Below are 24,565 nucleotides of genomic sequence, written 5' to 3' on the forward strand. Positions count from 1 at the left end.
TGAGCTGCTTCCTAAATGGAGCCATCAGCAGTGTGGACTTCGGATCTGTCTACACTACAACTGGGAGCGTCTCCCCCATCACTAGCATATGTCTATCTAGCACTAGCAAGGTTCAAGCTAGCACGCTAAAAATAGCAGTGTGGATGTTCCAGCTTGGAGTCTCAAGCCTAGGGGTGATGGGGTAAGTCTGCAGTGTAGACATACCCTTAGTGTCTGACATTCTGCTGTGCTCCAGGAGGCCTGATAGGGTGTGTGCATGGGAAAGAACCAGCTAAAATTCCTCACCACGGCATTCAATTCCATTCAATGGGTCAGCGCATTGATCCAATGGCAGTAAAGCCCACCAGCTTTAGAGATCTTCTTCACCTCGCTCACACTTTGGGTAGACAAGGAGAGAGGAGGAAATACAGCATAACCGTGCGAGTCAGATGGAGTGTCTGATGACCCTGGATTCATTAGAATTCCAGTCCTGGTAGTTTCTCTCTCTCTTTCTCTGTCTCCCAAATCTCAGTCTGACTCCATCCAGACACTCCCCACCCCCACCGCTAGGAGAGAGATAGTAGAGGACAAGGGGAATGAGTAGCAAGTAGCTTATTCCTCTGGTAGGCTGGAATGGATTGTTACTCCACCATGCAGTCCATTAGAAAAACACTGTTTGAAAAGTTTAATTAGATTGAACAAGAAAGATCATTACAGTTCACTTTTATGCTCCTTTAAAAAAAATTTCCAAAGCCAAAATGGTATTTAATTAAAGCTTTTTAAATTAGTTTGTAAACCAAAGAAACAAATGCCTTCCATTTCAATAAACCATTCAATAAGTAATCTGACTGGCAAAATTAAAGCCTATTGCTTATTGTGATGTGCCTGCTATCTCAAAAAGCAGGCAAGCAAGCAATCATGGGACTATCATTAGGCAACCACTGGGGACCTCTTATGTGGAATATTTTGCATTTAAAGGCCAATTAATAATAACATTTTCTATATCAATTCTGTTTAATATTCATAAAGAGGTTTTTGGAAATCACCTTCATAACGGTCTCTTTTGGTAGGATCTGGGAGGGAGTATTTCTCCTCATCACCTCTACACTGTCCTTAATACATTCATGGAATCTGTCTGTAAACGTAACCTAACTCTGTTAGTCCCAGGACAGAGAACGTCCGGAGTGCTGTGTAACAGTACCGGTCCAGCCGTTGATCTGTGGATAATGCTGCATGTTGATTCATGCAAGGGACTTGGGAGCTAGGACACTTGGGTTCAAGTTTTGTCCATCACTCACTATCTAACATTGTTATCAAGTCATTTAGTCACTCTGTGCCTCAGTTTACCCCTTTTGGTATACCAGTAATATCTGTCTACCCCAGAGGGTTGTTCTGAGGCTTACTAATGGTTTGTCTATGTTGAAATAAAAAACCTATGGCTCCGAGTCTCACACCTCAGGTCAGCTGACTTGGGCTTGCGGGGCTCAAGCCACAGGGCTATCCAATTGCAGTGCAGACGCTCGGGCTGGAGCCCGGGCTCTGAGACCCTCCTCCCTTGCAGGGTCTCAGAGCCTGGGCTCCAGCCCAAGTCCAAACATCTACAATTCTATAGCCCTGCAGCTGAAGCCCCGTGAGCCTAAGTCAGCTGATCTGGGCCAGCCGTAACAGTGCCACAGGTCTTTTAACTCAGTGTAGACGTACCTTTAATGTTTGCTAAGGGCTCTAGGAATGCAAAGTATTGCTGCCCTTTCTTCTGCCGCAGGAACTGACTGTGATCAGAGTCTAAGGCAGGCAGCAAACTCAACTGCTGCTGACGCAGCTCCCTCTCCAAGATCCTGTCTACAGAACCTTGAATGATTAAAAACTAACAGCAACATAGCATGTCTTCCCAAGACTGAACATTTGCTCGCATGCTAAGAAGACAAACTCGGAAGACCACGTGTAAGTACCTTCTTGTGATGCCTGCCATGACGGTATTATGCCTGCCACAAGTGGAGCTAGTGCACGCCCCAGCTTTAACTAGATTCCTCCATGGCAATTGCACCGCTACACAAAATGTGCCTGTCCTTATCTGTGGTGATTAATGTAGGAAGGCTGGGAATGATGTAGAAATGGACAGTTCCATTTGGCAAGCTTAGCCACCTGCCATACATCCTCTAGCACATTTTAATGAATGATTTCCGTGCAGTGTGTTCATATCTGGCATGTACACAAAAGGGCTCAGACCCAGAGCCTGGGAGAATCTTATACAGTATGGGTGAAATTCATTCCTGCATAGGAGCTAGTACAAGTCCTAAACATCAGTTCAATTAATTAATTAAGTGGGGCATAGGTCTTGCATGGGGCGTCTGCATAGGGGTGACTTTTACCCTTTGAAATTTTTCTCTGTGCCTATCATTTTGCAAAGCTTTGCAAGCAGATGCTAAAGATCTCTGGTCTCGGCAGGTAAATAATGTTAGGCAAGCTGTTCTCTATGGCTGCAGGGTTGTCCTCTTATGAAACAGCTTGCAGGCTCAGAGTCTTAAAGTGTGGGCTCCTCAAGCGTGAGGCTTCCCCCCTTTTTTGTCTATCCAGCACTGAACATACACTCTGAGCTTTAATAATCGTAATAATATTTCTTGCCTAAATTGGAGATGAAATCCACTTGTTCCCCTGCCCCTGGCTTCCCTAACATCCACATGAGCATTTTGCAAATTGGGTTTTAAAGGAGTTACAACAGTGCATTTGCTGTTTTATACTCTGAACATTTGGGAAACGGCAGGCTTTTAACAAGCAGTTGAGATGACCACCCAATGGGCTATGAAACATCTTGCCGAAATTGAAAGCAGACCTTCCAAAGACCTTGAAGGGGAAAAGCAGACAGCACGTGGAGAACTGGAACAGATTGAGCACTAAGCAGTACTGCTAGCTAGACAGCAAGTCCAGGGCTTTGTTTCTGAAACTTTCTTATCTTAATGGCATCTTTTATTTCTTTCTCTTTCCTCAGCCTTGAGCCCTTAACAAAATCAGTACATGCTGCATCAGGTCCGAGATTTTATCCAGCAAAGGATCAGATTAGGCAGCTGGTTTCTATTATTTCCCCCAAGCTTTCTTTTACATGGACAAGAACATTCCCTGTAACAAACAAACAGCAGTTCAGATTGCTGGATGCCTGTCTCTGTACAGCCACAATTTGTACAGAAAGGGAGCGTGATCTAGTGGTTTGAGCATGAGACTGAAAGTCAGGAGTTCTGACATGAAGTCTCTTCCCCACTCTCCTGCTGACTTACTTAGTGACCCTTGGGCAAATTACTTAACTTCTCTGTGGTTTGGTTTCCCCATCTGTAAAATGGGGATGATAAATACAGCCCTACCTCAGGAAGGGGGTTGTGAGGGTTGATTAATTAACCTCTGTGGAACACCTTGAGCTCCTGGGATTAAATGCTTTATAAATGCAAAGCATCATTACTATTTAATATGGGTATTGGAGTTGGTCATGATATAATTTCTAAATACTTAGGCTGGCACATAATCTGGCCCTATCACAGCCATGCAGGAGAGTAAGGGGGGAGTAAAACACCTCCCCGCTTGGCCTCCCTAGATAGCCATGCTAGCACTCCCCATATCATGGCTGGGCCATAGGGATGAGGGGATAAAGGTGGGGCTGCCTTGACCTGTCTCTGAGTAGGTAGATGGGGAGGGTCTGAAGGTAGTTGGAATGTTAGTTCCTTTGCCTCCATGTGCCAGGCAATGGAACTGGCAGGGCGTGGTGAGGAAGTCAGCTGCACCAGTAAAGCGGTGGTGCAAATGATTTCCCCGTGGGAGAAAAAAAGCATCAGGGAAGGAGCTGAGACTGAGTCACATTTACTTCCCAGAACTCCTCCTGGGGTGCTGCAGATGTGCACTGCCCCTTGCCCAAAGCTTTCAGCAAATGTGCAATCTCACCCTTCATAGCTACAGACCCCTGGGGTTACAGGGCCACAGCTGCAATAAAAATGCTAATGACGTGACTTTAAAATTTCTCACCAATAACCCCTTAGATTACTAAGCCTAACAGAGTGGTCAGATTCTAACTGACATAATAGTTTAACACCCAATTCTACAGCACTTACTGATGTGCCTAGTTCTATTAACTTCTCAGCCTAGAAGGATGCTTCTGAATATAAATCACAAGAAATAAGCTTCATAAAGAGTCAGGAAATATTCATTTGAGGGCTGCAGGTCTGTTTAGTTCCTATTTGCATTTCACTCCTGTTGCACAATGAAATTAAAACTACTCAGTTTCACATTTGTTTACAAGATTCTAGTCAGTTTCACTTTCTAGTTCTGGCACTCTGAGGGTGGTGCAATTTTGGGGTTGCAAGCTTACAAGGGAATGCGTGAGCTATTCAAATATTTTCACTGACTTTTTGTTTTTTAAAAGAAGAAAACATTCTGGTTGGTACTCTTTGTTTAAAAAAAACCAAAAACCTCTTACATTTTATTGAAATGTTTGAGTAAGACTGCAAAAGGTATAGTCACAAGCCATCAACAGTGACAATATTTTTAAAATATTCATCTGGAAGAAGGGCCAGTTGTTATAAATGAGGCATCTTTCTTCCAATGGAAAAAACAAGAACAAATCAAGAGTCAGTTCTTGACTTGATATGAATGCTTTGGATAAAAAGCAGGAGGGTCTGTCTATATGAAAGTCTATGATGTTGGTCCACGTATCTGTTTTTTCCTTGTTTACTCTCATCAGTTTAATGAACAAACCACAGATCATACAGCTTCAAGCACCTCCTCGTCTCATTCTATTAGTGTCTCTGCATAAGACACTGATCAGTTTCCATCTTTCCAGGAAGCGGCCCTGATCCTATAATGAATCCCATCTCCTGGGCTTCCTGTAACGTCCTTAACCACATCATAATGGTGGAGTTCCCTTGGATAGTTGAAATACTGCTATGAGTACAGGCTGTAATGGTTTGTATCTTTGAACTTGTATCTTTCTTTGTTAATACTCAGAAAAGAAGTGCAGATGTCTCCCAAAACACAATGAATAGATTTTCCGTAAAATTGAATCACAGAGATATATTGCATTTTGTTAGCAATTTGTCTCCAATAGCTGGCATTTGCCCAATGTATGGGCATAGTTTCTTGCCTGAACATATCTCCTTCAAGGAAAATGTGCATCAATGGTGTTATAGCTGGACCAAGCAGGGAAGGAGACGAACATAGACACAGAGAGAGCTAAGAGAAACACAACTTCCCACTGTCCTCCTTTATTGTTCTGACTGCAAAACACAGTTGCCAACTTTCACGTGGTAAATAAGCCCCCCGACTTTCACAATAAGCCAAAAATCAAGCTAATCCCATTTCAAAACAAGGCCAAAACAAGCCAATCCCTAAGAATCCCAACACTCTCTGTGACTAGATCCCCCCAGCGTGCAGTCAGGGACTGTGGTGGCCCTGCTGTGCACCCCTGACTCTCTCTCCCCCTTGCCCCTACTTGCCCCTGCTTGCCGGAGCCGATCAAAAAAAAAAAAAGAAGCAACAAGCTACAACAAGCAACAAGCCAAAAACTAGCCAACAAGCAACTCACAAGCTAATTAAGCCAAAAACAAGCCCAATTTCTGTGTTTTTTCCACGGGTTTGGCATGTCTGCTGCAAAACTGAAACCAACACAAAAATGAGGCTGTACACTGTGTGTGTGTGTGTGCGCGCGCGTTCAGACATTTAAAGGGACAGGACATCAGAAATGGGAGCTAAGTTTTGGACAGTCATATTTGACCAAAATAGCTGAATGATTAGTATAGATGAAGAGGGGTGGCACAAGGTCATGTAAATCCAGCATCAGTCCTCAGAATAGGACCGAAGAAAGTACACAAGTGGTGCACAGGACTTGTTCTCACACCCTCTGCATAGGGGTGAATTTCACCCCACCAAAAGAAATTACTAAAGCAAATTCCACTATAATAATTGCTCCAGTTCTTCAGAATTAAAAAACAAACAAAAACCCTTAAAAATATCACACAGAGCTAATAGTATTGATATCAACCAGTGTGGAACTACACAGCGACAGATTTACAGGGATCTCCTCAAACCTAGACATCCTTCCTCAGAGACCTTACCCTTTGTTGTCATCTTTTTAACATCATTCCTGGAGTCACCACTCCTTCAAGCAATAGCTCCCTGGATCACAGCACAGTATCTGAAAATCAGTACCGGTAGATGCCATCCAGCTATTTGTACCACTAATGGGTAACAGTGCTGACAGGGACACTCTACACCAAGATGGTGGCATTTTTGTTATATATTTTGGAAGGTGATTGATTGGGTGAAATACCTAAAAATCTGTCTTTGGACACACATGCCACTTGTACTCAAAAGGAGACATTGCAGCCTGCTCGTAAGTGTTAAGAATGTTTGGTATGTTAGTTCTCGACTCTGTGAAAACACAAACGTCTCTGAGCATATGAAATGTGGCAGAAGGAGGGTCACTGGATCAGCTTAGGCCAGCGTCTTGTTTTAATAACAGAGGGGCTATTGGCTAAAAAGGGATTTTAAGATTGTCAGGAGAAATCACATCTCTGCAATGTAAACCATCTTGGCTTGGCTGCTTCTGGTTACAACTTGTTTGCAAAGTCAAAGGATATTAAACCTGCTTCTAATGAATGTGCATACAATGTTCCCGATGTTCATTCACTTGGGAAAGGTTTTTGCATGGATTGATAACTGCAGTCCAAGCCAAAATAAACATGAACACTGTGGATCACTTTCAGGGGGCTTTATATCATGTAGTTCATCTCCCGACAGAGACATTTTTCACTTTTTACAAGATTTTGCTCTGACGTCAGGCAGGTGGTTCTGCTGCACAATACCCATGACTAGGGTGTTATTTACTTGTATACAGAAAGGTGGCATGATTACAAATAGGGGAATTGTTAAAGATTAGAAGTGGACAACAGAGAAATCACAAAAGAGTCAGGACATCTGGGTTCTATTTCCAGCTCTCCCATTGACTTGCTGCACCACTTTAGGCGAATTAGTCAACATCTGTACAGTGCTTCAAACATTGCAGGTGGAGTTTCAAAAGCATTTATCATTGATCAAACTCCACTCCCACTGAAGTCAACTCCCATTAACCTCAGTGGGAGCAGAGTTAGGCCAATGCTGACTGCTTTTGAAAAATGCCACTCCTAAAGCACTATGCAAATGCTAGATACTACTAGATAGAGTGGGGAGGGGCAAGCATCTTTACTTTTTTTTCATTTCACCTCTCACACATAGGTTGCCTGCTGAATTTTGAATACGCCAATCCCCGAGTTGGAATATCTTTGATGGAGACAATCATATAAATCATACAGCTACTGGAGGTGAGCAAATTCACAAATGCACCCGTGAATCTGAAATTGCCAAATTCCATCCGAATAGCCATACATTGGCTCAGCTCTGTGTATGACCTGGGGCAAGTCACTTAGTCTCTCTGTGCCTCCTTTTAGAGATTTAGAAAAAATATGTCAATACTAATACTTGTCTAATTATTATTGTTATTATTAGAATTGCAGGATTACCTAGGGACCCCAAGCATAAACCAGGACTTTATCGTGTTAAGCGTGGTACAAAAAGACAGTCACTATCTGCAAGAGATTACAGTCTAAGCAAGGACCTCACGAGGGTGTTGTGAAGCATTCTATAGAAAACATTGATGGAGCCAAACCAAGACCCCAGATCCAAATTCTCCTGGGCGGGAATTCATTAAGGATCCCATTTAGAGCCCACTGAAATCAAAGGAAAGACTCCCATGGGATTTGGACCACACTCTCAGTACTTCACTACCAATACCTTGCTCCGCTCTAGTCAGACCCATCAGAGGGGTTTATATGAACTGAGTGTGTATCCGTGTGGGGGAAGGATCTTGGTCCATTCCCTAGTGAACAGGTGTCCATATCCTAGCTGGCCCCCTTCAGGGCCAAGAATTGAATAGGCCATGGAGCCTGAGCTATCTTTGCACCACTAGAGGTGTTTTTTTCCAACTGAAGGTTAAGGAACACTGGTTAGGCAATATGTAGGGGGCTTACATGGATGCTGTCTAGGCCAATGCTGACCTGTGGCTAAATCAAGGATTTTAGTGTCTAGCTCACTCAGTCTGGCACTATGCAGCTAAGCACAAAACGTGACATAAAGCCTGTGCTTTGTTTGACTACATACATGGCAGCACATGGCTAGAAGTTCTGCACGTTTTTCCCCTGCAGAGAGCGTTGCTGTTTCATCAGTGAGAGAGAGATGCCCTATGGACTCTCTATCAGATCTCTGAGCCTTCTCTCTGGTATTTCATTCTGCAACCTACAGGAAGGACTTCATGGGACAGTTGTGTGAGAACTACGTGGGTCTACACCATACTCAGCATGAAGTAAGCAGCACAGGGCGCATGCTTAGCACAACCGAACGCCTGCACTGGGCAAAGCTCACCTTGTGCAGAGGGTCAGCACAATGCCTATGACAACCACTCTGCTCCTTAAACTGGCACTTGAGCGAGCCTTACATGGGGTCTGAACCTGGCACGATCACTCTGATGTGTGGAATTGGTAGGAAAAAAGGCTTCTCAATGCCCTATCATACACAAATAATTACTTTCCATTCCCAAAACCCAGGATGTGCCCTGTACCATGCTAACCACTTCTCTTGGATGGATGTCTAAAGGAATGATCTGCCAACAGCCCGGCAGGGTTTGAGACTCAGATCAGAGCGTTGCTCAGATAGAATAATGTTCTTGATAAAGTGCTTCCCTGGCTGTGAGACTCCGTGCACTGGAAGAGCAGTCACAGCATTCCAACAGCCAATACAAACATGATAAAACGCTGGAGGAAAATGAGGCAACTCCTCCATTGCAGAGAGTGAGGGAGAGGAGCTCTGCGGATGCCAAAATAATTGGATAAATAGACCAAGAAAAATATTCCTGGTGGAGGCAGGAAAACACATTTAGACCTAGTAATTCTAAGCACATAATTCAGGAAGGAGTTGCTGTCATGAAACAGTTTCTGTTCTGCTCCTCTGGTATAAATCCAGCGTTAAGCCACTCAGGCCAATGGAATTACTCTGGACTTACAGAGGAGTAAATGAGTGCAGAATTTGGCTCAGCAGGTGTAAATTGACATAGTTCCAATGAATTCAATGGAGTTGTGCCAGTTTATAACAGCCAAGGACCTGGCTCAGTACCTCCAATGTTGCTTTGAGATCTACTGATGGAAAGTGCTATATAACAGCCGGGTATTATTATTATTATTAATACTGGCCCTGCAAGAGGCAGATGACGCAGGCAAAAGTCTGACATGTGCCACTTAGCTTGAGGGTAATGAATGAAGCCCTGAAGTGTGACATACCACAAATCATACATGGATGTGCTGTGTAGATGTAGCAATATTGGACATATTATGGTTTGGCATCTAGTGCTGCTATCCTCTTTTTCCACTGGAACAGACAATGCAGCAACAAATGTCAGAGGGGCTTTTTTGTAGCATTGCATATGATTGCATGGTAGTGACTTAAATGAGGATGTGACTATGAGTTCTTCTTCCTCTCCTATAGACACAGGCAGTTGAGTTATTAATGGAGGGGGAGGAAGAGCAGGATACCGCTTTGAGCGATGGCTTTGATCTTGCATCACATGCTGCCTGAGAGCAGCATGTTTCTGCTTTGGAGCCTAGGCAGTGAATGATGGGGGCAACAAATCTACAGAACTACCCTGAGCCACATTGGATCAGGCCTTTTGCATGCAGCAGAGCATTTGAATAATCTCAATGGGCGTCTGCACACACAGCCCACATATTTGACCATTTACAGGACATTTTTAGATCTTAAAATAATATTTCATCTTCTTGGCCGTGTTAAGTGCAGCCCACACATACACAGTGTGGCGCTCTGGCCCCTATAGATACTGAGCCACATGTAGAGGCGAATGAGCCTGCTATGATCTTGGCGCTAACATATCCGCCTTTTTCCGCTCACACAGGTGAGGCTTATGCGCAGATCCAGAGATGCTCCGTTCAAGCTCCATTGCTAACAACCCATCCAGGACATTGTGCAATACAGTGATTCTCACCCAGGGGTATGTGCACCTCTGGGAGTATGCAGAGGTCTTCCAGGGGGTACAGCAACTCATCTAGATATTTGCCTAGTTTTACAACAGGCTACATAAAAAGCACGAGCAAAGTCAGTACAAACTAAAATTCCATACAGACAATGACTTGTTTATACTGCTCTGTATCCCGTACACTAAAATGTCAGTACAATATTTATAGTCCAATGGATTTATTTTCTAATATGGTAAAAATGAGAAAGTAAGCAATTTTTCAGTAACAGTGTGGCTGTGAAACTTTTGTATTTTGATGTCCGATTTTGTAAGCAAGTAGTTTTTAAGTGAGGTGAAACATGGGGGTACGCAAGACAGATCAGACTTCTGAAAGGGGTACAGTAGTCTGGAAAGATTGAAAGTCACTGGTGTAATATATACACGGACTTAGGCCCAGGCATCAATACATATAGGGCCCAACCTTCACCCCACTTGAATTCGATGGCAGATTTCCCATTGATTTCAGTGGGGGCATGGTCAGACACATGGAGCCTGAGATAGTTCTTGCAAATATTTTATATTTATTGGGCAACACGTGACATTAATCCAACAATACCTTTTGCTGGTTCAGGGCAAGGTAAATGAATCCCCTTCCGCTCAGGGCCTGTACGTTTCTAGGGTCCTCTTTCAGGATGGCATTAAAATCAAAAATAGCGGTTTTCTTCTGGCCAAGGCGTCCATAACATCGGGCCCTGGTGAGAAGGGATTCTTCAGCGTGGCCACCTGGGCAAAAGAGAAATGTGCAAATCAAACAAAGGATGATACAGCCGTCTAGTAAGAGAGCTCCAAAACTGGGACTGTGGGTGAAATCACACCCCAGGCAGCATGCTCTGCTCCACAAAAGCCCTATTTAGAGGACTTAGGTGGTACGTGGCCCTTTTGCACCCTCGTGTAGCACGACGTAATGCCAGCCAGCTATTCAGCTCTGAGCCTGGGGTAGAATAGCAGGAGACTGTGTTGGGGCTCGGTCCTCAGTGGTTGGAAAGCTGGGGAAAATATTTAAGCAGAATGGTGATGAAGAAACCTATGCAAAATTCTCCCCAGTGCACAAGAACCTAAACACCCCTTTCAAGCCCTCAGGATCTAATCCTACTTCCCACTTAACTCAATGGGAATTTTGCTGTTTGATTCAGTGAGACCAGTATCCAGCTCTTAGCAGAGTGTTTAGTGGTTCAACAGCGCCTTTCACCTGCACGAGGGGAATTACATGGGACTGAAGTGGTGCTTAGGGTTGGGCTGGCTCCCCACACCGAGGTGACTTTCACCCTTCAAGACTAAGTGTGTGAGGGGCACTAAAGAGATTATTTTGCACATGAAGCCCAGCAACATGATGGCTCCAATGTTCAGACTCGCATGCAGTGGTTTATTTGCACTCAGTTGCCAAATACCGATGCTGCAATCAGCATTTGCATCCTGTATTTCCTTGTGCTTTATCCTGTTGCTAAGTTTAGTTCTGCCCTCCTTATGCTGCGTGGCATCCAACTCTGCGACTAACACCATGGACTCAATAGATGGCTCCAAGTGAGCAGAGACTGCCTCTTGGACAAGTGAGACTTTACTCTTCACTTTCCCAGTGATTGTTGCTCTTTGGAGTTTTTATCAAGTAACTGTCCAAGGTCTCTTGGATGTCTCCTCTGAAAGCATAATTGGTTCTTAATGCCTATTTGAACAGTGTAATTTGTTTTGATAATCTCCCCACCCCTCCATAACCTGATGTGTCTGAAAAATGAAGGAAGGAAAACGGTAACTTCCTAAGTGAAATTTCTAAAATGATTCCACCCCAATGGACATATTCCTGACCTCCCTCCCACATTGCTGCACTTGCTACAGTTACGATAACCACAGGGGACTTGAAACCTTGAAAACATCTGGGGCGGGAACTGCCCCGGCATGGAGAGACGCAGCTGTTTGGTTTCTGTCAGCTTCAGCATTTTCAATCCGCTGTTAGCTGCACCCCTGCCATCCCTGCTGCACACAGATAACACATGATGCAGCCAGTTACACGGAAAAGCGATCACATCTCTTGTGAGCTTGGCTGTTTGCATTTTCTCTCTCTCCAACCTTCCATATGGAAATGGCTCTTGTCACTGAGGATGAAAAGCCAGTATCAATAGCGTGGGCTAGATTGGGGCTTGGATTTACATATCAGTGATGTGGGGTAGGAGCCCCCTTACTTGCGGAAGCTACCCGGACCTAGGGCAGTAGATAGAAGGAGAGTGGTTGGGATGCGTGGGAAACGGGCAGAGCCCCCTATGCGCTGGCTGGCACAGGGGGGTGGTATAGGTCAGCCATAAATTACTATCCCCTGGAAGCAGCAAGGACGCAGGCAGAGAATCGGGACTCAGTTGGGGATGTGAGTATAACCTCCATTCTAGCTGAGGTAAACAAAAGTGTTCACAGCTGTTCCACCGCGCTAGAGATGGTGGCAAGGTTCATATCCCTATGTTACATCATGATCATATCACATGGCTGTGGAATCTCCAGAGCCATTTTCCCCGTAGCCCCTCACCCAAGCTCTGATTGTCTCAGCTGCTAACCAAAGCTGCTTTCCCTTAGTGACAGCACTTTTACTAACGGCATGTTTCTTGCATTCCCCTACTCAATGCCTTGGCCAGGATTCGTACATCAGCGGAATCCTCGTTCCCCAGCAGAGGTGGAGAAACCAGGCTTTGCACATCAGGCAACGAGAGAAAGAAGAATATAGAGTCTGAGGCAGAACTCCAGTTAAATACAGCAGTTGAAATCAACAAGCAGCCAAGGTGTGCACTACCCAGAGAACGGCTGTCTGACCTTCGGAGGAATAGGTGTGCCCTAGCTCCTTAACTGTAACGTTGGGGGGGAGGATCCTTATCTCACAGTTGTGAAAATTAATGAATGCTTGTGAGGTACCCAGATATTTAATTGATAAGGGCCATATAAGTACCTAGATGAATAGCTGCAGTAAACTTAGCCATTAACATTATGATTTATTTCACCCGTTCAGTAATAAAGTAATAATAAATGCACAGCTTCAATGCTTTCCCTTAAAACGTTTACAGCATCTGGCTCAGTGATATTTAACCAACAATTATATTTTACTCAGTAAAACAAAACAAAGACATTGGTGATCAAAGGATTTAAAAAACTAATAATAATGTTTTAGCTTTTTAAAACATTTATTTTATTTGCTTTTAAAGTGTGTACATGGGGAAAATAAGCTTTCACCGAAGTTTTCCATAAGGATAGAGGATGATTTACTGACACCTAGTGGAGATCCACAAATGGAGTGCTGCAGGACAAGTTTTATTTAAAGTCTGAGGCATTCAATTTTAGTTAGATCAGTGCAAGCAGATCCCTGTGTCTGTGTGGATCCAACTACAGGACTGGGCCCTGAATTGGTAAATATGGACAAATTACTGATTTCTCCCTTCACCCAAAAAACAACTTTACCTGCTTTGTAAAGTATTTTGAGATCCTTGAATGAAAAAGCAACATGCAAAGTATTTTTGTTCTAATTTGGCTTTAAACAACAATAGATGATGTTCATACAAAACCCTCTAGGCCGCCTCACAATTAATACAACTTGCAGTAACATAATGATGACCATCCGGCAGTTTTAAATAATCATACATGGATTACAAATGATCGCAGCCAGCCAACAAGAGAAAATCCCTTTCACCACCCCAGAGACATACCCTCAGCCTTCCCACAAAGCATGCCAAACAACTGGATTTTGCACGGTGTCCAGAAGGCCATTAAGCCTAGACTATATTGGACCAAGGTGGGGACAATTTATTGTTATTACTTAAAGGGCGGCCCCACAGGTGTAGATTTGTGCAGCTATTTTCATCTGTGTTATGTTTTAAAACAGATATATAACAATGAAAAGAATAATTGTATTTGAAGAAGTTCCATAGAGGCAGCAATCCTTGTCCTTTTGGTGGCTAGTACATAACAAAAAGGCCTAGCTCTTACGTAGCACTTTTCACCCATAGAGCTTAAAGAGCGTTACAAAGGAAAGTAAAAATAACTGACACTGGGGCACAGAGAGGAAGTGACTTTCTCAAGGTCACCAAGCAAGCAATGGGACCCTTGTCTGCCTTTTCCAGTGCTCAGCCCACGAAGCCACACTGCACAACTCTGCATTTGCCAAGAACTGTTTGTGAAAGGATCTCAGAGTGCCACAAAAGTCTTATCTGAGCCTGACAGCACCTCTGACAGGTCTGCAGGTCCAACCATTTAAAGCCACTATACTAAAACCGACAGGTTAAAAATAACATGTACAGCAAGTCGGTGGCTGAGCTGGCATAGAACACAGGAATCCCACAATGGTAGTTTTGTTTTCGTTGATGCTGTCATCGCATAGAATATTGAACTGTAGTAGCATTCATTTCAAAGAGCAGCTGAGGATGGAGACCAAGATGGAAAATATTTACTAAATCATCCAAGTCCAACGCTCTCCATCTACCTGCCATTATCATAACATGTCAGTGTTTGAAACGTCCTGTCAAAAAGCCAGAGCCAGCTAAAGGCTCCTGGTGAATAAAATGAGCTAGCACTAAATAAATAAAATAATATTTTACTTCTCAGATGAGCCTTCCCACATGAAATGCTTTGCCAATTAGTCTTGGGAGAATAATTTCAGCATGCTGTATGCTGGAGATAATCAATTTCTGAAAGTGACTAAGAAGATATGGGAAAAGGCATCTCTAACAGTGATCTATGAAAATAGATAGCGGCTGCTTTTCTTAGAGCAGATGTGTAGCTGCAATTTGTGTTATAATCTAATACTTTGATTGCAGCAGTGCGCTACATTGCCAGTCAGAAACAGGGGCCCCAGTGTGCCAGATGATGCACAAATGCAGTCCCGTCTCCAAAGAGTTTACAAAGACAAAAAGCAAAAAGAACGTTGTGACAAAGCTGGAGAAGGAAGGCAGAGGGTACCACCAGTAAGATCATGCAGTTACATAGATCAGTCAGGGGCACAGATTGCTGGCCCTAGATAAAATAAACAAATCAATACATAGTGGATCTCCCCAGCTAGCTGTCATTGCTTTCTGATTATGGGCAGGTGTCCCAGCAGAAGTGGGTCTCCTGAAGGGATTTGAGGGAGGAGCTTGTAATTAGCTACATATGAAATTTTCAGATGAGGCCCATGTTTTTTGTTGGCTTATTTGACACCCAGAGTCTCTGAAAAATTGGGGCACCAAGTCAGCAGCCACATTTGCAAATGTAACTGTTAGGAGAGAGGTGCAGTCAGTGGAAGTTCTGAAAACCAGGCCCAAGATCTCTGAAGCTGGGCACCCAGAACTGAAACACTCAGAGTTAGTAGATCCTCTAGAAAATATAGGCCTAAGGGAAAGACTCACATTGACATCACTGAGCTTGGGATCAGGTCTTCAGTAACCTGCCTAAGGCCATACACACTGGGCAGACCTGGAAGCAGAATGCAGGTCTCCTGGGTTCCAGGCTTGGGGCCTTGTCTAATGGAGCACACTACCTTCCTCATACATTAAATACATAGATACTTTATTTTCTCTGTTTAATTTTTATTGCTTGCAATTTTAAAGGTAGGGGAGATTAAAAGGGTTAAAAAAAACGTTTTTGCTTGACAGAGATGACCACCCAAGAGACTCAGAACAGACAATAATCCCATTGCTTAATATGCCACTAGAAAGTGTTCAGATATCATGGTGCTGAGGGCGGTATAAGAACCTACATAGAAGAGAAGAGAACCCAATTCTCTTCTGGTACAAATGAAACCAGTGGCGCTGTGGTCATTCACCCAGCAGTAGGCTTAGAGTTTTTCCAACACTTGCTTTGTTGAACTTCCATCTTAGCACTCCGTTGGCCCTCATTTTGGTGGGTTGTTGGTCAGTTTCCATTTCATGTTATTTCATTTGATGGCCGCTGTTTTAGTCAACATTTGCCAAATTGACAACTAGCAAGACCTGCTTTTCAGAGCAATGCAGAAGGCTCACAAAGGTGACAGCTGCTCTTTTGTGGCTGTATTTATTTATGTACCAAACCCTCTTAGGTTATTTGAGGTTCCCTCAGAAGAGGGATTGCTCAGCATTCCTTTTCTGCATCTTTGTCCTTGAAAATGTCTGCATGCAGTTAAGAGAAATCCCACAATTGCAGTTTGTTTGGTTTCTGCTATGTGTCATGAAATTGCTTTGATCAGGCAGTTTGGGTTGAGTTTCCTAGGAAACCTGGAAAGCTTCTCTCTAGGAAGTTATAATGGTCCCCTCTCCTCCTTCACTCATTGGTGGGAACTGGACCTGGACCTGTCAGAGGAAACAGTGTGGTGCTGCAGCCAAGGAAATTAGAGGTGTTGTTGGTATTTGGCACCAAACCAAGAGGGAATGGCTTGAAAGCACCTCACCATTATATCCTAGCAAAGAGCAGCGTTCCATTCTAGTGCATAGCAAAGGGAGACACACTACCTAATGTAGCTCCAAAGGGGCATGATATGGCAACTTAGCCAGCTAGTTAGGAGGACACCTCTGAAGGTTTAGTAGATATAACCTACAAGTGGCAGGAAATTGGGAGAAAGAATACCCTGGATGAGAGGGGATACTGGGAGGCAGAAGCAGAGCCATTTAGCAGTGAAAGGAGTTGGTTGGATCAGATGGGATGGAATCAGAAAATGTACACTACTCTGGTTTGGATAGTAACCCAGAGGGGTCTGTCCCACTGTCTCGCCATATAGTGCCATAGGTCAAGACGTGTGAATGTGTGATATTAGGATTCCCTTTCCTCTGATCCCCAAAAATCAATCATTTGGCTATGAAATGTACAATATATTCATCTGAAGGCTGCAGAGCGTGACTCTCTCATTCATTCACACACCTCCTTCCTTTCAAAGCAATTTCGATAAGCAGCTTCATGTACTAAGGATTGTGATCAATAACAGTGGTGTCCCCATATTGGATCCATTGTCATTTTTTTTCCCTTGGGAGGTCAGTGAGTGCAGCTTTTTGCACAGCTGCCTGGAGAGATGTGCCAGAGGATGCCCATTTAGCAATTCCTTTTCAGTTACAAGACGTTCACCCTCAAGCTATGCTCCAAACTTCCTCACCAAATGTTATTAATATTTGTGGGGCTGTAATGATCCGCGCCAATAAAAGACCATGTCCATTTCTTAACAAGCATCTGCACCAGCAAGTGGGAAGCTGATAAGCCAGAATGCACTGAGCTACCTCAAGGCAATTAACAGTTTTCCTTTTCTTTTCATGATCTCACTTCTTCTAGATGCTACTGTCATAACATTTGCTCTGAGTGAAAGTCAGATTTCCATAAGAATAGAGTTCTGCTTAGAATGTGCCAGAGACGTTTCCAAATTAGCTCAGCCCCTGTCTTTGGGGAAAGCTGAGATAATGTTTCACCTCTAATGCATACAGCCAGGTGTGTAACCTTTTAGCAAGGAATGCAACGCAAAGGAGCAGGGAAGCTCAGCAGTGGGTAAGCAGGATTTGGGTGGCATTTACAATATTTACCATACGTTAACACAGAGGAAACAGAACATATCCCATCAACATTACTAACATGGGAGGTTTCAGGGCACTAAATGGTTTAGCAAACTGAGAATGAGATGTGGAGCTTTCTCTGGCTACGTAGTCTGGTCCAGACTGGAACTAATCCAGCAGCCATTCCAAACCACTTGCCATCTGTGTGAAACAAACCCTGTGTGAAACAAGGCAGCGATCATGGGGAGAAGTTTCAAAAGTGATTTAGACACTAAGGACCCTACGTCAATAGGACTCCACTGTAAAATTTTCAAATGGGCTTAAATGACATAGGTCCCTAATCCCACTGGTGAAGTGGAGCCTGAAACCCTGGGCTCCTCAGTGACATACTCTATGAGCCAAAGTGAACAGATGACCACAGCCTCAAAACACCATTACAATCATTTATGAGAACAGCCAGAGTGAGTCAGAGCAATGGTCCATCTAGCCCACTATCCTGGCTTGTGATAGCAGATGGTGTCAGATGCTTCAGAAGAAATGAACAGGTGATCCATCCCCTGTTGTCCAGTCCCAGCTTGTGGCAGTCAGAAGTTTAGTGACTCCCACAGCATGGGGTTGTGTCCCTGACCATCTTGGCTAATAGCCATTGATGGACTTATCCTCCATGAACTTCTCATTCTTTTTAAAATCCAGTTATACTTTTGACCTTCACAACATCCCCTGGCAATGAGTTCCACAGGTTGACTGTGCGTTGAGTGAAGAAGTACTTCCTTATGTTTGGTTAAAACCTGGTGCCTATTAATTTCATTGGGTGACCCCTGAGTCTTGTGTTATGTGACAGGGTAACTAACACTTCCTTATTCACTTTCTCCGCACCTCTCATGATTTTATAGACCTCTGTCATATCCTCCCCTTAATCGTCTCTTTTCTAAGCTGAACAGTCCCAGCCATTTTAATCGCTCCTCGAATTATTAATTACTTATTTTACAGCAGTGTCTAGAGGCCCCCATTGTGCTGGGTGCTGCACAAGGACACAGAGAAACTGTCCCCTTATAGAGCTAGCATTAGGCATAGACAAGATGTGGGAGGGGAAAGAGAGGTGAAGTGACTTACCCAAGGTCATGCAACAGGTCAGCAGCAGAGCTGAGAACAGAAACCAGATCTCCTGAGTCTTAATGTGCTGCCCTCTCCGCTAAAGGATGATGCCTCCCTCCTGCTAGCCGTGGCTGGGTTCTGCAGGGGAATGTCCAGATGACCAGGATGACCAGCACGACTTTTCACAGAATCATAGACATGTAGGGCATTTCAAGAGTCATCAACTCCAGCCCCCTGTGCTGAGGCAGGACCAGGTAAACCTAGACCGTCCCGGACAGGAGTTTGTCCAGCCTGTTCTTAAAAACCTCCACAACCTCCTTTGGAAGCCTATTCCAGAGCTTTACTCCCCTAATATCTAACCTAAACTGCTGGGAACTAAATGGAGCCCAATCAACTCATTTCACACCAGCCACAAAGTAGTTGTTGGATGTTAAGGACTTTGGTCATTGTCTATCTGGGCCACTTCAAAGCCAGTAACTTGGAGGAGCGTGATCATGGCATACAGAACCCTTCTCCTGAGCCACTTACACCCCCCCCCCCCCCCCGTAAAGATTTTGTTTGCATTTTATCATCATATTTAGAGGGAAGCAGAAATAATGGATGAGGATTGACGTCTGTCCACACACTGGCCTACTTCCCACAGAAGGAAACCTCTCATAAGCCTACCTGATGCAATGATAGCAAAGGAAAGGTTGGCAATAGCTTCTTTGACGTAAGTATCTCGCTGCTTATTCTTCAGGATGGTCATAGCCCTGGAGTGGCAGTGAGTTTGCATCAGCTTCCGGTCTTCATCTTTGAAAATATCCATGATCAGCAGGAGGCAGGAAGTGTCTCCGATTTGGATCACTTTCTTTAGCAACTTAAGAAGGACAGAGAAAAAGGGGAGGAGGGTTAAATTGACATACATGGAAATCAGAAAGGATCAGAGGCAGCTGGAGTCTAGGGTGACCAGATGTCCCGATTTTATAGGGACAGTCCCGATTTTTGGGTCTTTTTCTTATATAGGCTCCTATTACCCCCCACCTCCTGTCCCGATTTTTCACATTTGCTGTCTGGTCACCCTAAGCTGGACTGTGGGCATAGACGTAGGTAAACACTCCTGAGTCTGACAGTCTGGGATTGAACTAGAGCAGTATTTCTCAACCAGGTCTCACGATCCCCAGGGATGGGGGTGGGGTGGAGGGTCACAAAGTGTCAACATTTTTATTCCAATTCTAAAGCAAGGAAAAAAACATTTTCCAAATAACTTCAGTGCAGCCCAAACCTTCAAAGTATGTGAGGTCAAATACAGGAGTTGTAACTTCGCCCCTTTCACATCCACACAGGGGAGCTTGCCACCTTGCTCTCCTACCAACCCTCACCCTTCAAGGTCAAATATTCCCTGTCAATCTCTTGAAACACACACAAAAATAAATTCGATGGGCTTTGCATTGCTATGGTTAACACACTTTTTACTTTCCCCTTTATAATAAATGTAAAGGGGAGGAATGACATAAAAATGTTTGACTTTCCATAAGAGACTGTCAACCTTTCCAGGTTGACAAACACTGAACGAGAGCCTATCATTAAGGCCTGGACTACACTATGACTTTAATTCGGATTTAGCTGCTTTAATTCGAATTAACGCTTGACCCGTCCACACAACGAAGCCATTTAATTCGAATTAAAGAGCCCTTTAATTCGATTTCTGTACTCCTCCTCGACGAGAGGAGTAGCGTCAAAATCGGTATTGTTAATCCGAATTAAGGTTAGTGTGGCCGCAATTCGAAGTTATTGGCAATTCAATGTTATTGGCTACCCACAATGCAACGCTCTGGAAATCGATGCTACTACGGTAGCTTGGACGCACACCACCGAATTAATGGTGCCTAGTGTGGCCGAATACATTCGAATTTATAAAATCGGTTTCCTAAATTCGAATTATATAAATTCGGATTAATCCTGTAGTGTAGACATACCCTTAGAAGGATCTCCAATCTCAAAGTAGACTCCACAGCATGAGGAAATAACCAGTTTGGCAATGCAATATTTGAGCGTTCAAATGCAACAGCATGTTATTTTCAGGATAATCTCATGTCCTAGAAGAACATAAGAACGGCCATACTGGATCAGACCAAAGGTCCATCTAGCCCAGTATCCTGTCTTCCAACAGCGGCCAATGCCAGGTGCCCCAGAGGGAATGAACAGAGCAGGTAATCATCAAGTGATCCATCCCCTGTCGCCCATTCCCAGCTTCTGGCAAACAGAGCTGATGGACACCATCCCTGCCCATCCTGGCTAATAGCCATCGGTGGCCCCATCCTCTGTGAATTTATCGTGTTCTTTTTTGAACCCTGTTATAGTCTTGGCCTTCACAACATCCTCTGGCAAGGAGTTCCACAGGTTGACTGTGCGTTGTGTGAAAAAAATACTTCCTTTTGTTTGTTTTAAACTTGCTGCCTATTAATTTGGTGGCCCCTAGTTCTTGTGTTATGAGAAGGAGTAAATAACACTTCCTTATTTACTTTCTCCACACCAGTCATGATTTAACAGACCTCTATCATACCTCCCTTAGTCGTCTTTTTTCCAAGCTGAAAAGTCCCAGTCTTTTTAATCTCTCTCTGTGAGCACTACTCTCTCTTGCTCTGGATGGGCCATGAAGCATGGAAACAGCAGACATTTTGAAATAAAGGCAGGAAAAATGTTATCCAAAATTCCAAGCTTTGGAGTAGATTTGCTTTGAATTTGGGGAGAAAGCTTGGGTTGGTTCTTATTAGAAATGGTAAAGAAAAGGGAAAAGAATTGTGAAAAATTTCATAACCTTCAAAGAGAGCTGAACTGTACCATAATGGCCCCCAAAGAGATTCAGTCTGGTGGAGAGACTGGGGGAAGAATCTCAGTTACTTATCTGGGCCACAAAAGCAAAAATCAAGGAGTTGATGAAAAGTCATCAAAGAACCACCCCTGGGTAGTGCTTTTTACAGCTGAACTGACAATTAGGGTAAATGTGTAGGTCCAATTATCACAACAGAGGGACTCTTCCCTCTCATGTCCCCTATGGTGCTGAAGGCCACTGTGCTGCTATCTTTTGGATGATAACACATAAACCGATCATTAAAGATCCTATTTACAGTAGTCACAGGAAGAACAATGTTCTGGCTAAATGCCAACTCAGAAAAATCACATTCGGCTATGGTAAGTTCTCTGTGCACTTTCAGCCAGGTACTGTACTGACTGTTCAAAAAGCGGCTTTGCTCTGTTACACTTCGCCACAGGTGAATGCATTTTAGTGGTGGCTGACATGAACTTCATTTCATTCGCAAAGGGCTTTGGGATGGAAGGTTGCTGGGTAAAGGTCAGGTTATCTTTATTACCTCCTTTTAGAAAGTGTGCTTTCCACTGCACCAGCAAGGCAAGTCCACCACTTGGATAGGCATTTTTTCATATAAAACATGGTGCAAATAGAATAAAGAGGCATTGAAGTCAAAATGAACGTAGTGATTTCAGATGCTCCCTTCCCCCCCCCCCCCAATTCTGGTGAGAAAAAGGTACCAATTCTGATGAGAAAAAGCTGACACTAGGCTCCATTCTTCACTGCCATATGCATGCAGCTGGGCATGTGTAAAGCAGATGTCAAATCTCACCACCTGAGGATGGCACCTACCCTATACACTTCTGCAGTGATTGACACTTGCTGCAAAACAAGTGCAGGCGGAGTAGTGCAGGCATGTTTGCTGCCACATTATGGGGCAGGTGGCAGTGAGGGAAATCTGCTGCTGTCTTTCAGACACTGATCTTCAGGATTTTCTCAGTGTTCCTGATGGCTATCAAAGCTTGCAAGACTTGGAAAATTGTGGAAAGGAAAGAAAATCTTCCACAAGAAGTTTTATGCCATCAGTTTCAGAGTTCAAGTGTGATTCCATCATGGAATATGCCCCTTTGGGTAACATGTCCTGGCCAAAGAGTAAAGCAATGGATTTTCAACCACTGTTTTTGTGCACATCCAAAAGGAAAAAAAAATTGTGACTCCAAATAACAAGTACATTAAAAAGTTTGTTCAAAGTCAGACTTTCCAAGGACTATATGTGAACTCCGATGAGTGGTATCATTCACTCAGAGCTCTCACATTCTCAGCACATAGCACAGACGTTTTATACTCCACAGGGAAAAAATAACACATTTGGTTTGGTGGAATACTTTTCTCCTTCTCATCCGGAGGATTTATTACATAGTTTAAAAATGCAACAGTGTCCTCTGCTGGCAAACTCCGGTCATTTAACTGTTTAATCTTGGCAGTTATATCTACTTAGCAGAAATAAAAATTCTTGAATCCCTTCCAATTTAACAAGCAATCTCCTTACGCCCACAAGCATTTGTCTCTTTTATCCAAGGACCCCAAAACACTTCTGCTAGTGATTATATACTAAGCTGAATATTTTTCTTACTCTATTTATATTTTAGTGGCACCTGCAATATGATAGGCTCCGCCTAGATCTGCAGGAAGACACACTTTCTGACCAGGGAGCTCCCATTCTAAAGTAGGCAAGTCTTATTAATTATTATCACATTTGGATCAAATGAAATGCGGAAGTTAAAGAACTTGTTAAAGTTCATGCAGCAAGTTAGTGTCCATGAATCCCAGGTGTCCTGAGTCTGAGAGCTTTGCCGTAGCCGCTAGATTCAGTGCCACTGCTTCCTCTGTGTATCATGGTCACTGATTTCCTCCTCCATACATATATGTGTCACTGATGCTTTCCCCCTGGGATGCCATACATTGTTAGGAAGTTACAATGAGTGGATGCGGTTTTACTGTGGCAAAACACTTCTTCCTAGAGTTTACAAACTTGGTTTCAGTGGGAACTGTGTGTATGCAATGAACATGATAACCAGTCTGCAGGTGCTGAGAGGAAGATTCTGAATATCAACTTACCTTGGAACTTGGGTGCTCTTTAAGACAAGCTGTTACCTAAAACCAGAGAAGGGATCTCTGGTTCTCTTAGTAAGTACCAACCAGGGTCTGAGCTAGAAATGGAGTTCATTGTACCCCAGTCACTCGCCTTCCTGGTAGCTTTTCACCTGATGGGTCAAGTATTAGGTTTCCTAGGTGGGGTTGGTGTGAGAATTAGATATTCTCAGATTTCAGGTGAACGTAGGATTTAAACTGCATTTCTCAATCAAGGATTTTCACCTGTGAGTAGAGTGAATCCACAGAGACTTGGTGGCAGACAGTAATTTTTTACCCATCCACTAGGGAATAGATTTCATAAGATTACTGCTTTATTTGCAGGGCCATAAACACAGACATGTTCTCTGCTTTCGAGAGACATGAACCCGCTAGCCTGTGAGATCCTAAAATAAGGCAGCAGTTCGCAGATCTTCTTGCTGCCTCATGTAGGCACCAGGAAAGAGGCACAGAGACCCATTAGCAAGACTAGGTAGCTGCAGAAGAAAGGCAATAGCCTATTTCCTTCCCTTTTAAGGGAAAATTACCAATCCCATCAATGATATTACCACCACGGCAGCACATTCAATCATGCTCTATCTAGTTAAAAGGCTCTGATGAAAGGTGTCATTAAATGCAATGTGATGAATGGGCTGCATTTGGTTGCATCCTTGTACAGCCTGTGTTACAATCCAAGAGCTTCCCCTTCCAAGCCTGAATTTGGATCATAAAAGTTCTGTTAGTGGCTGGGATACTTAAATCTAATTTTAGCTCTGAACTTCACCATGTCTCCAACCCTGAGTCTGCTGCTATGGAGTCTTGCTGCACACCAGAGATTTTAATTTAAGATGTGAGATGCACTTGACCAGGATTGTATTATTTTTGGTCACAATAAGGATGTTATCCCACATGTGCATGGCACTATTTGTGCCAAAGGCTCCACACTGCTGGGTGAAGGGATCTGTAAGTAGGTCCACTGTAACTATCCACAGGGAAGTGACGAAACCCTGGGAATTCATCTGAAACTTTGCA

At 43.7% G+C, this 24,565-nt stretch overlaps 1 protein-coding gene across 1 annotated transcript in view; it reads right to left on the minus strand.

Moving 5' to 3' along the window:
• The window catches only part of TTC34 (tetratricopeptide repeat domain 34), a 41,059-nt gene that overhangs the window by 12,846 nt on the left and 3,648 nt on the right, over positions 1–24,565 (minus strand). Inside the window, exons 3-4 of the mRNA XM_065421150.1 lie at positions 19,279–19,471; positions 10,626–10,792 (exon numbers count right to left, since the gene is read on the minus strand). Of these exons, the coding sequence (XP_065277222.1) occupies positions 10,626–10,792; positions 19,279–19,471 (360 nt within the window). The remainder of the gene's footprint in view (positions 1–10,625; positions 10,793–19,278; positions 19,472–24,565) is intronic.

This window comes from Emys orbicularis, chromosome 22 (assembly GCF_028017835.1).
Source record: "Emys orbicularis isolate rEmyOrb1 chromosome 22, rEmyOrb1.hap1, whole genome shotgun sequence".
Lineage (NCBI taxonomy): Eukaryota > Metazoa > Chordata > Testudines > Emydidae > Emys > Emys orbicularis.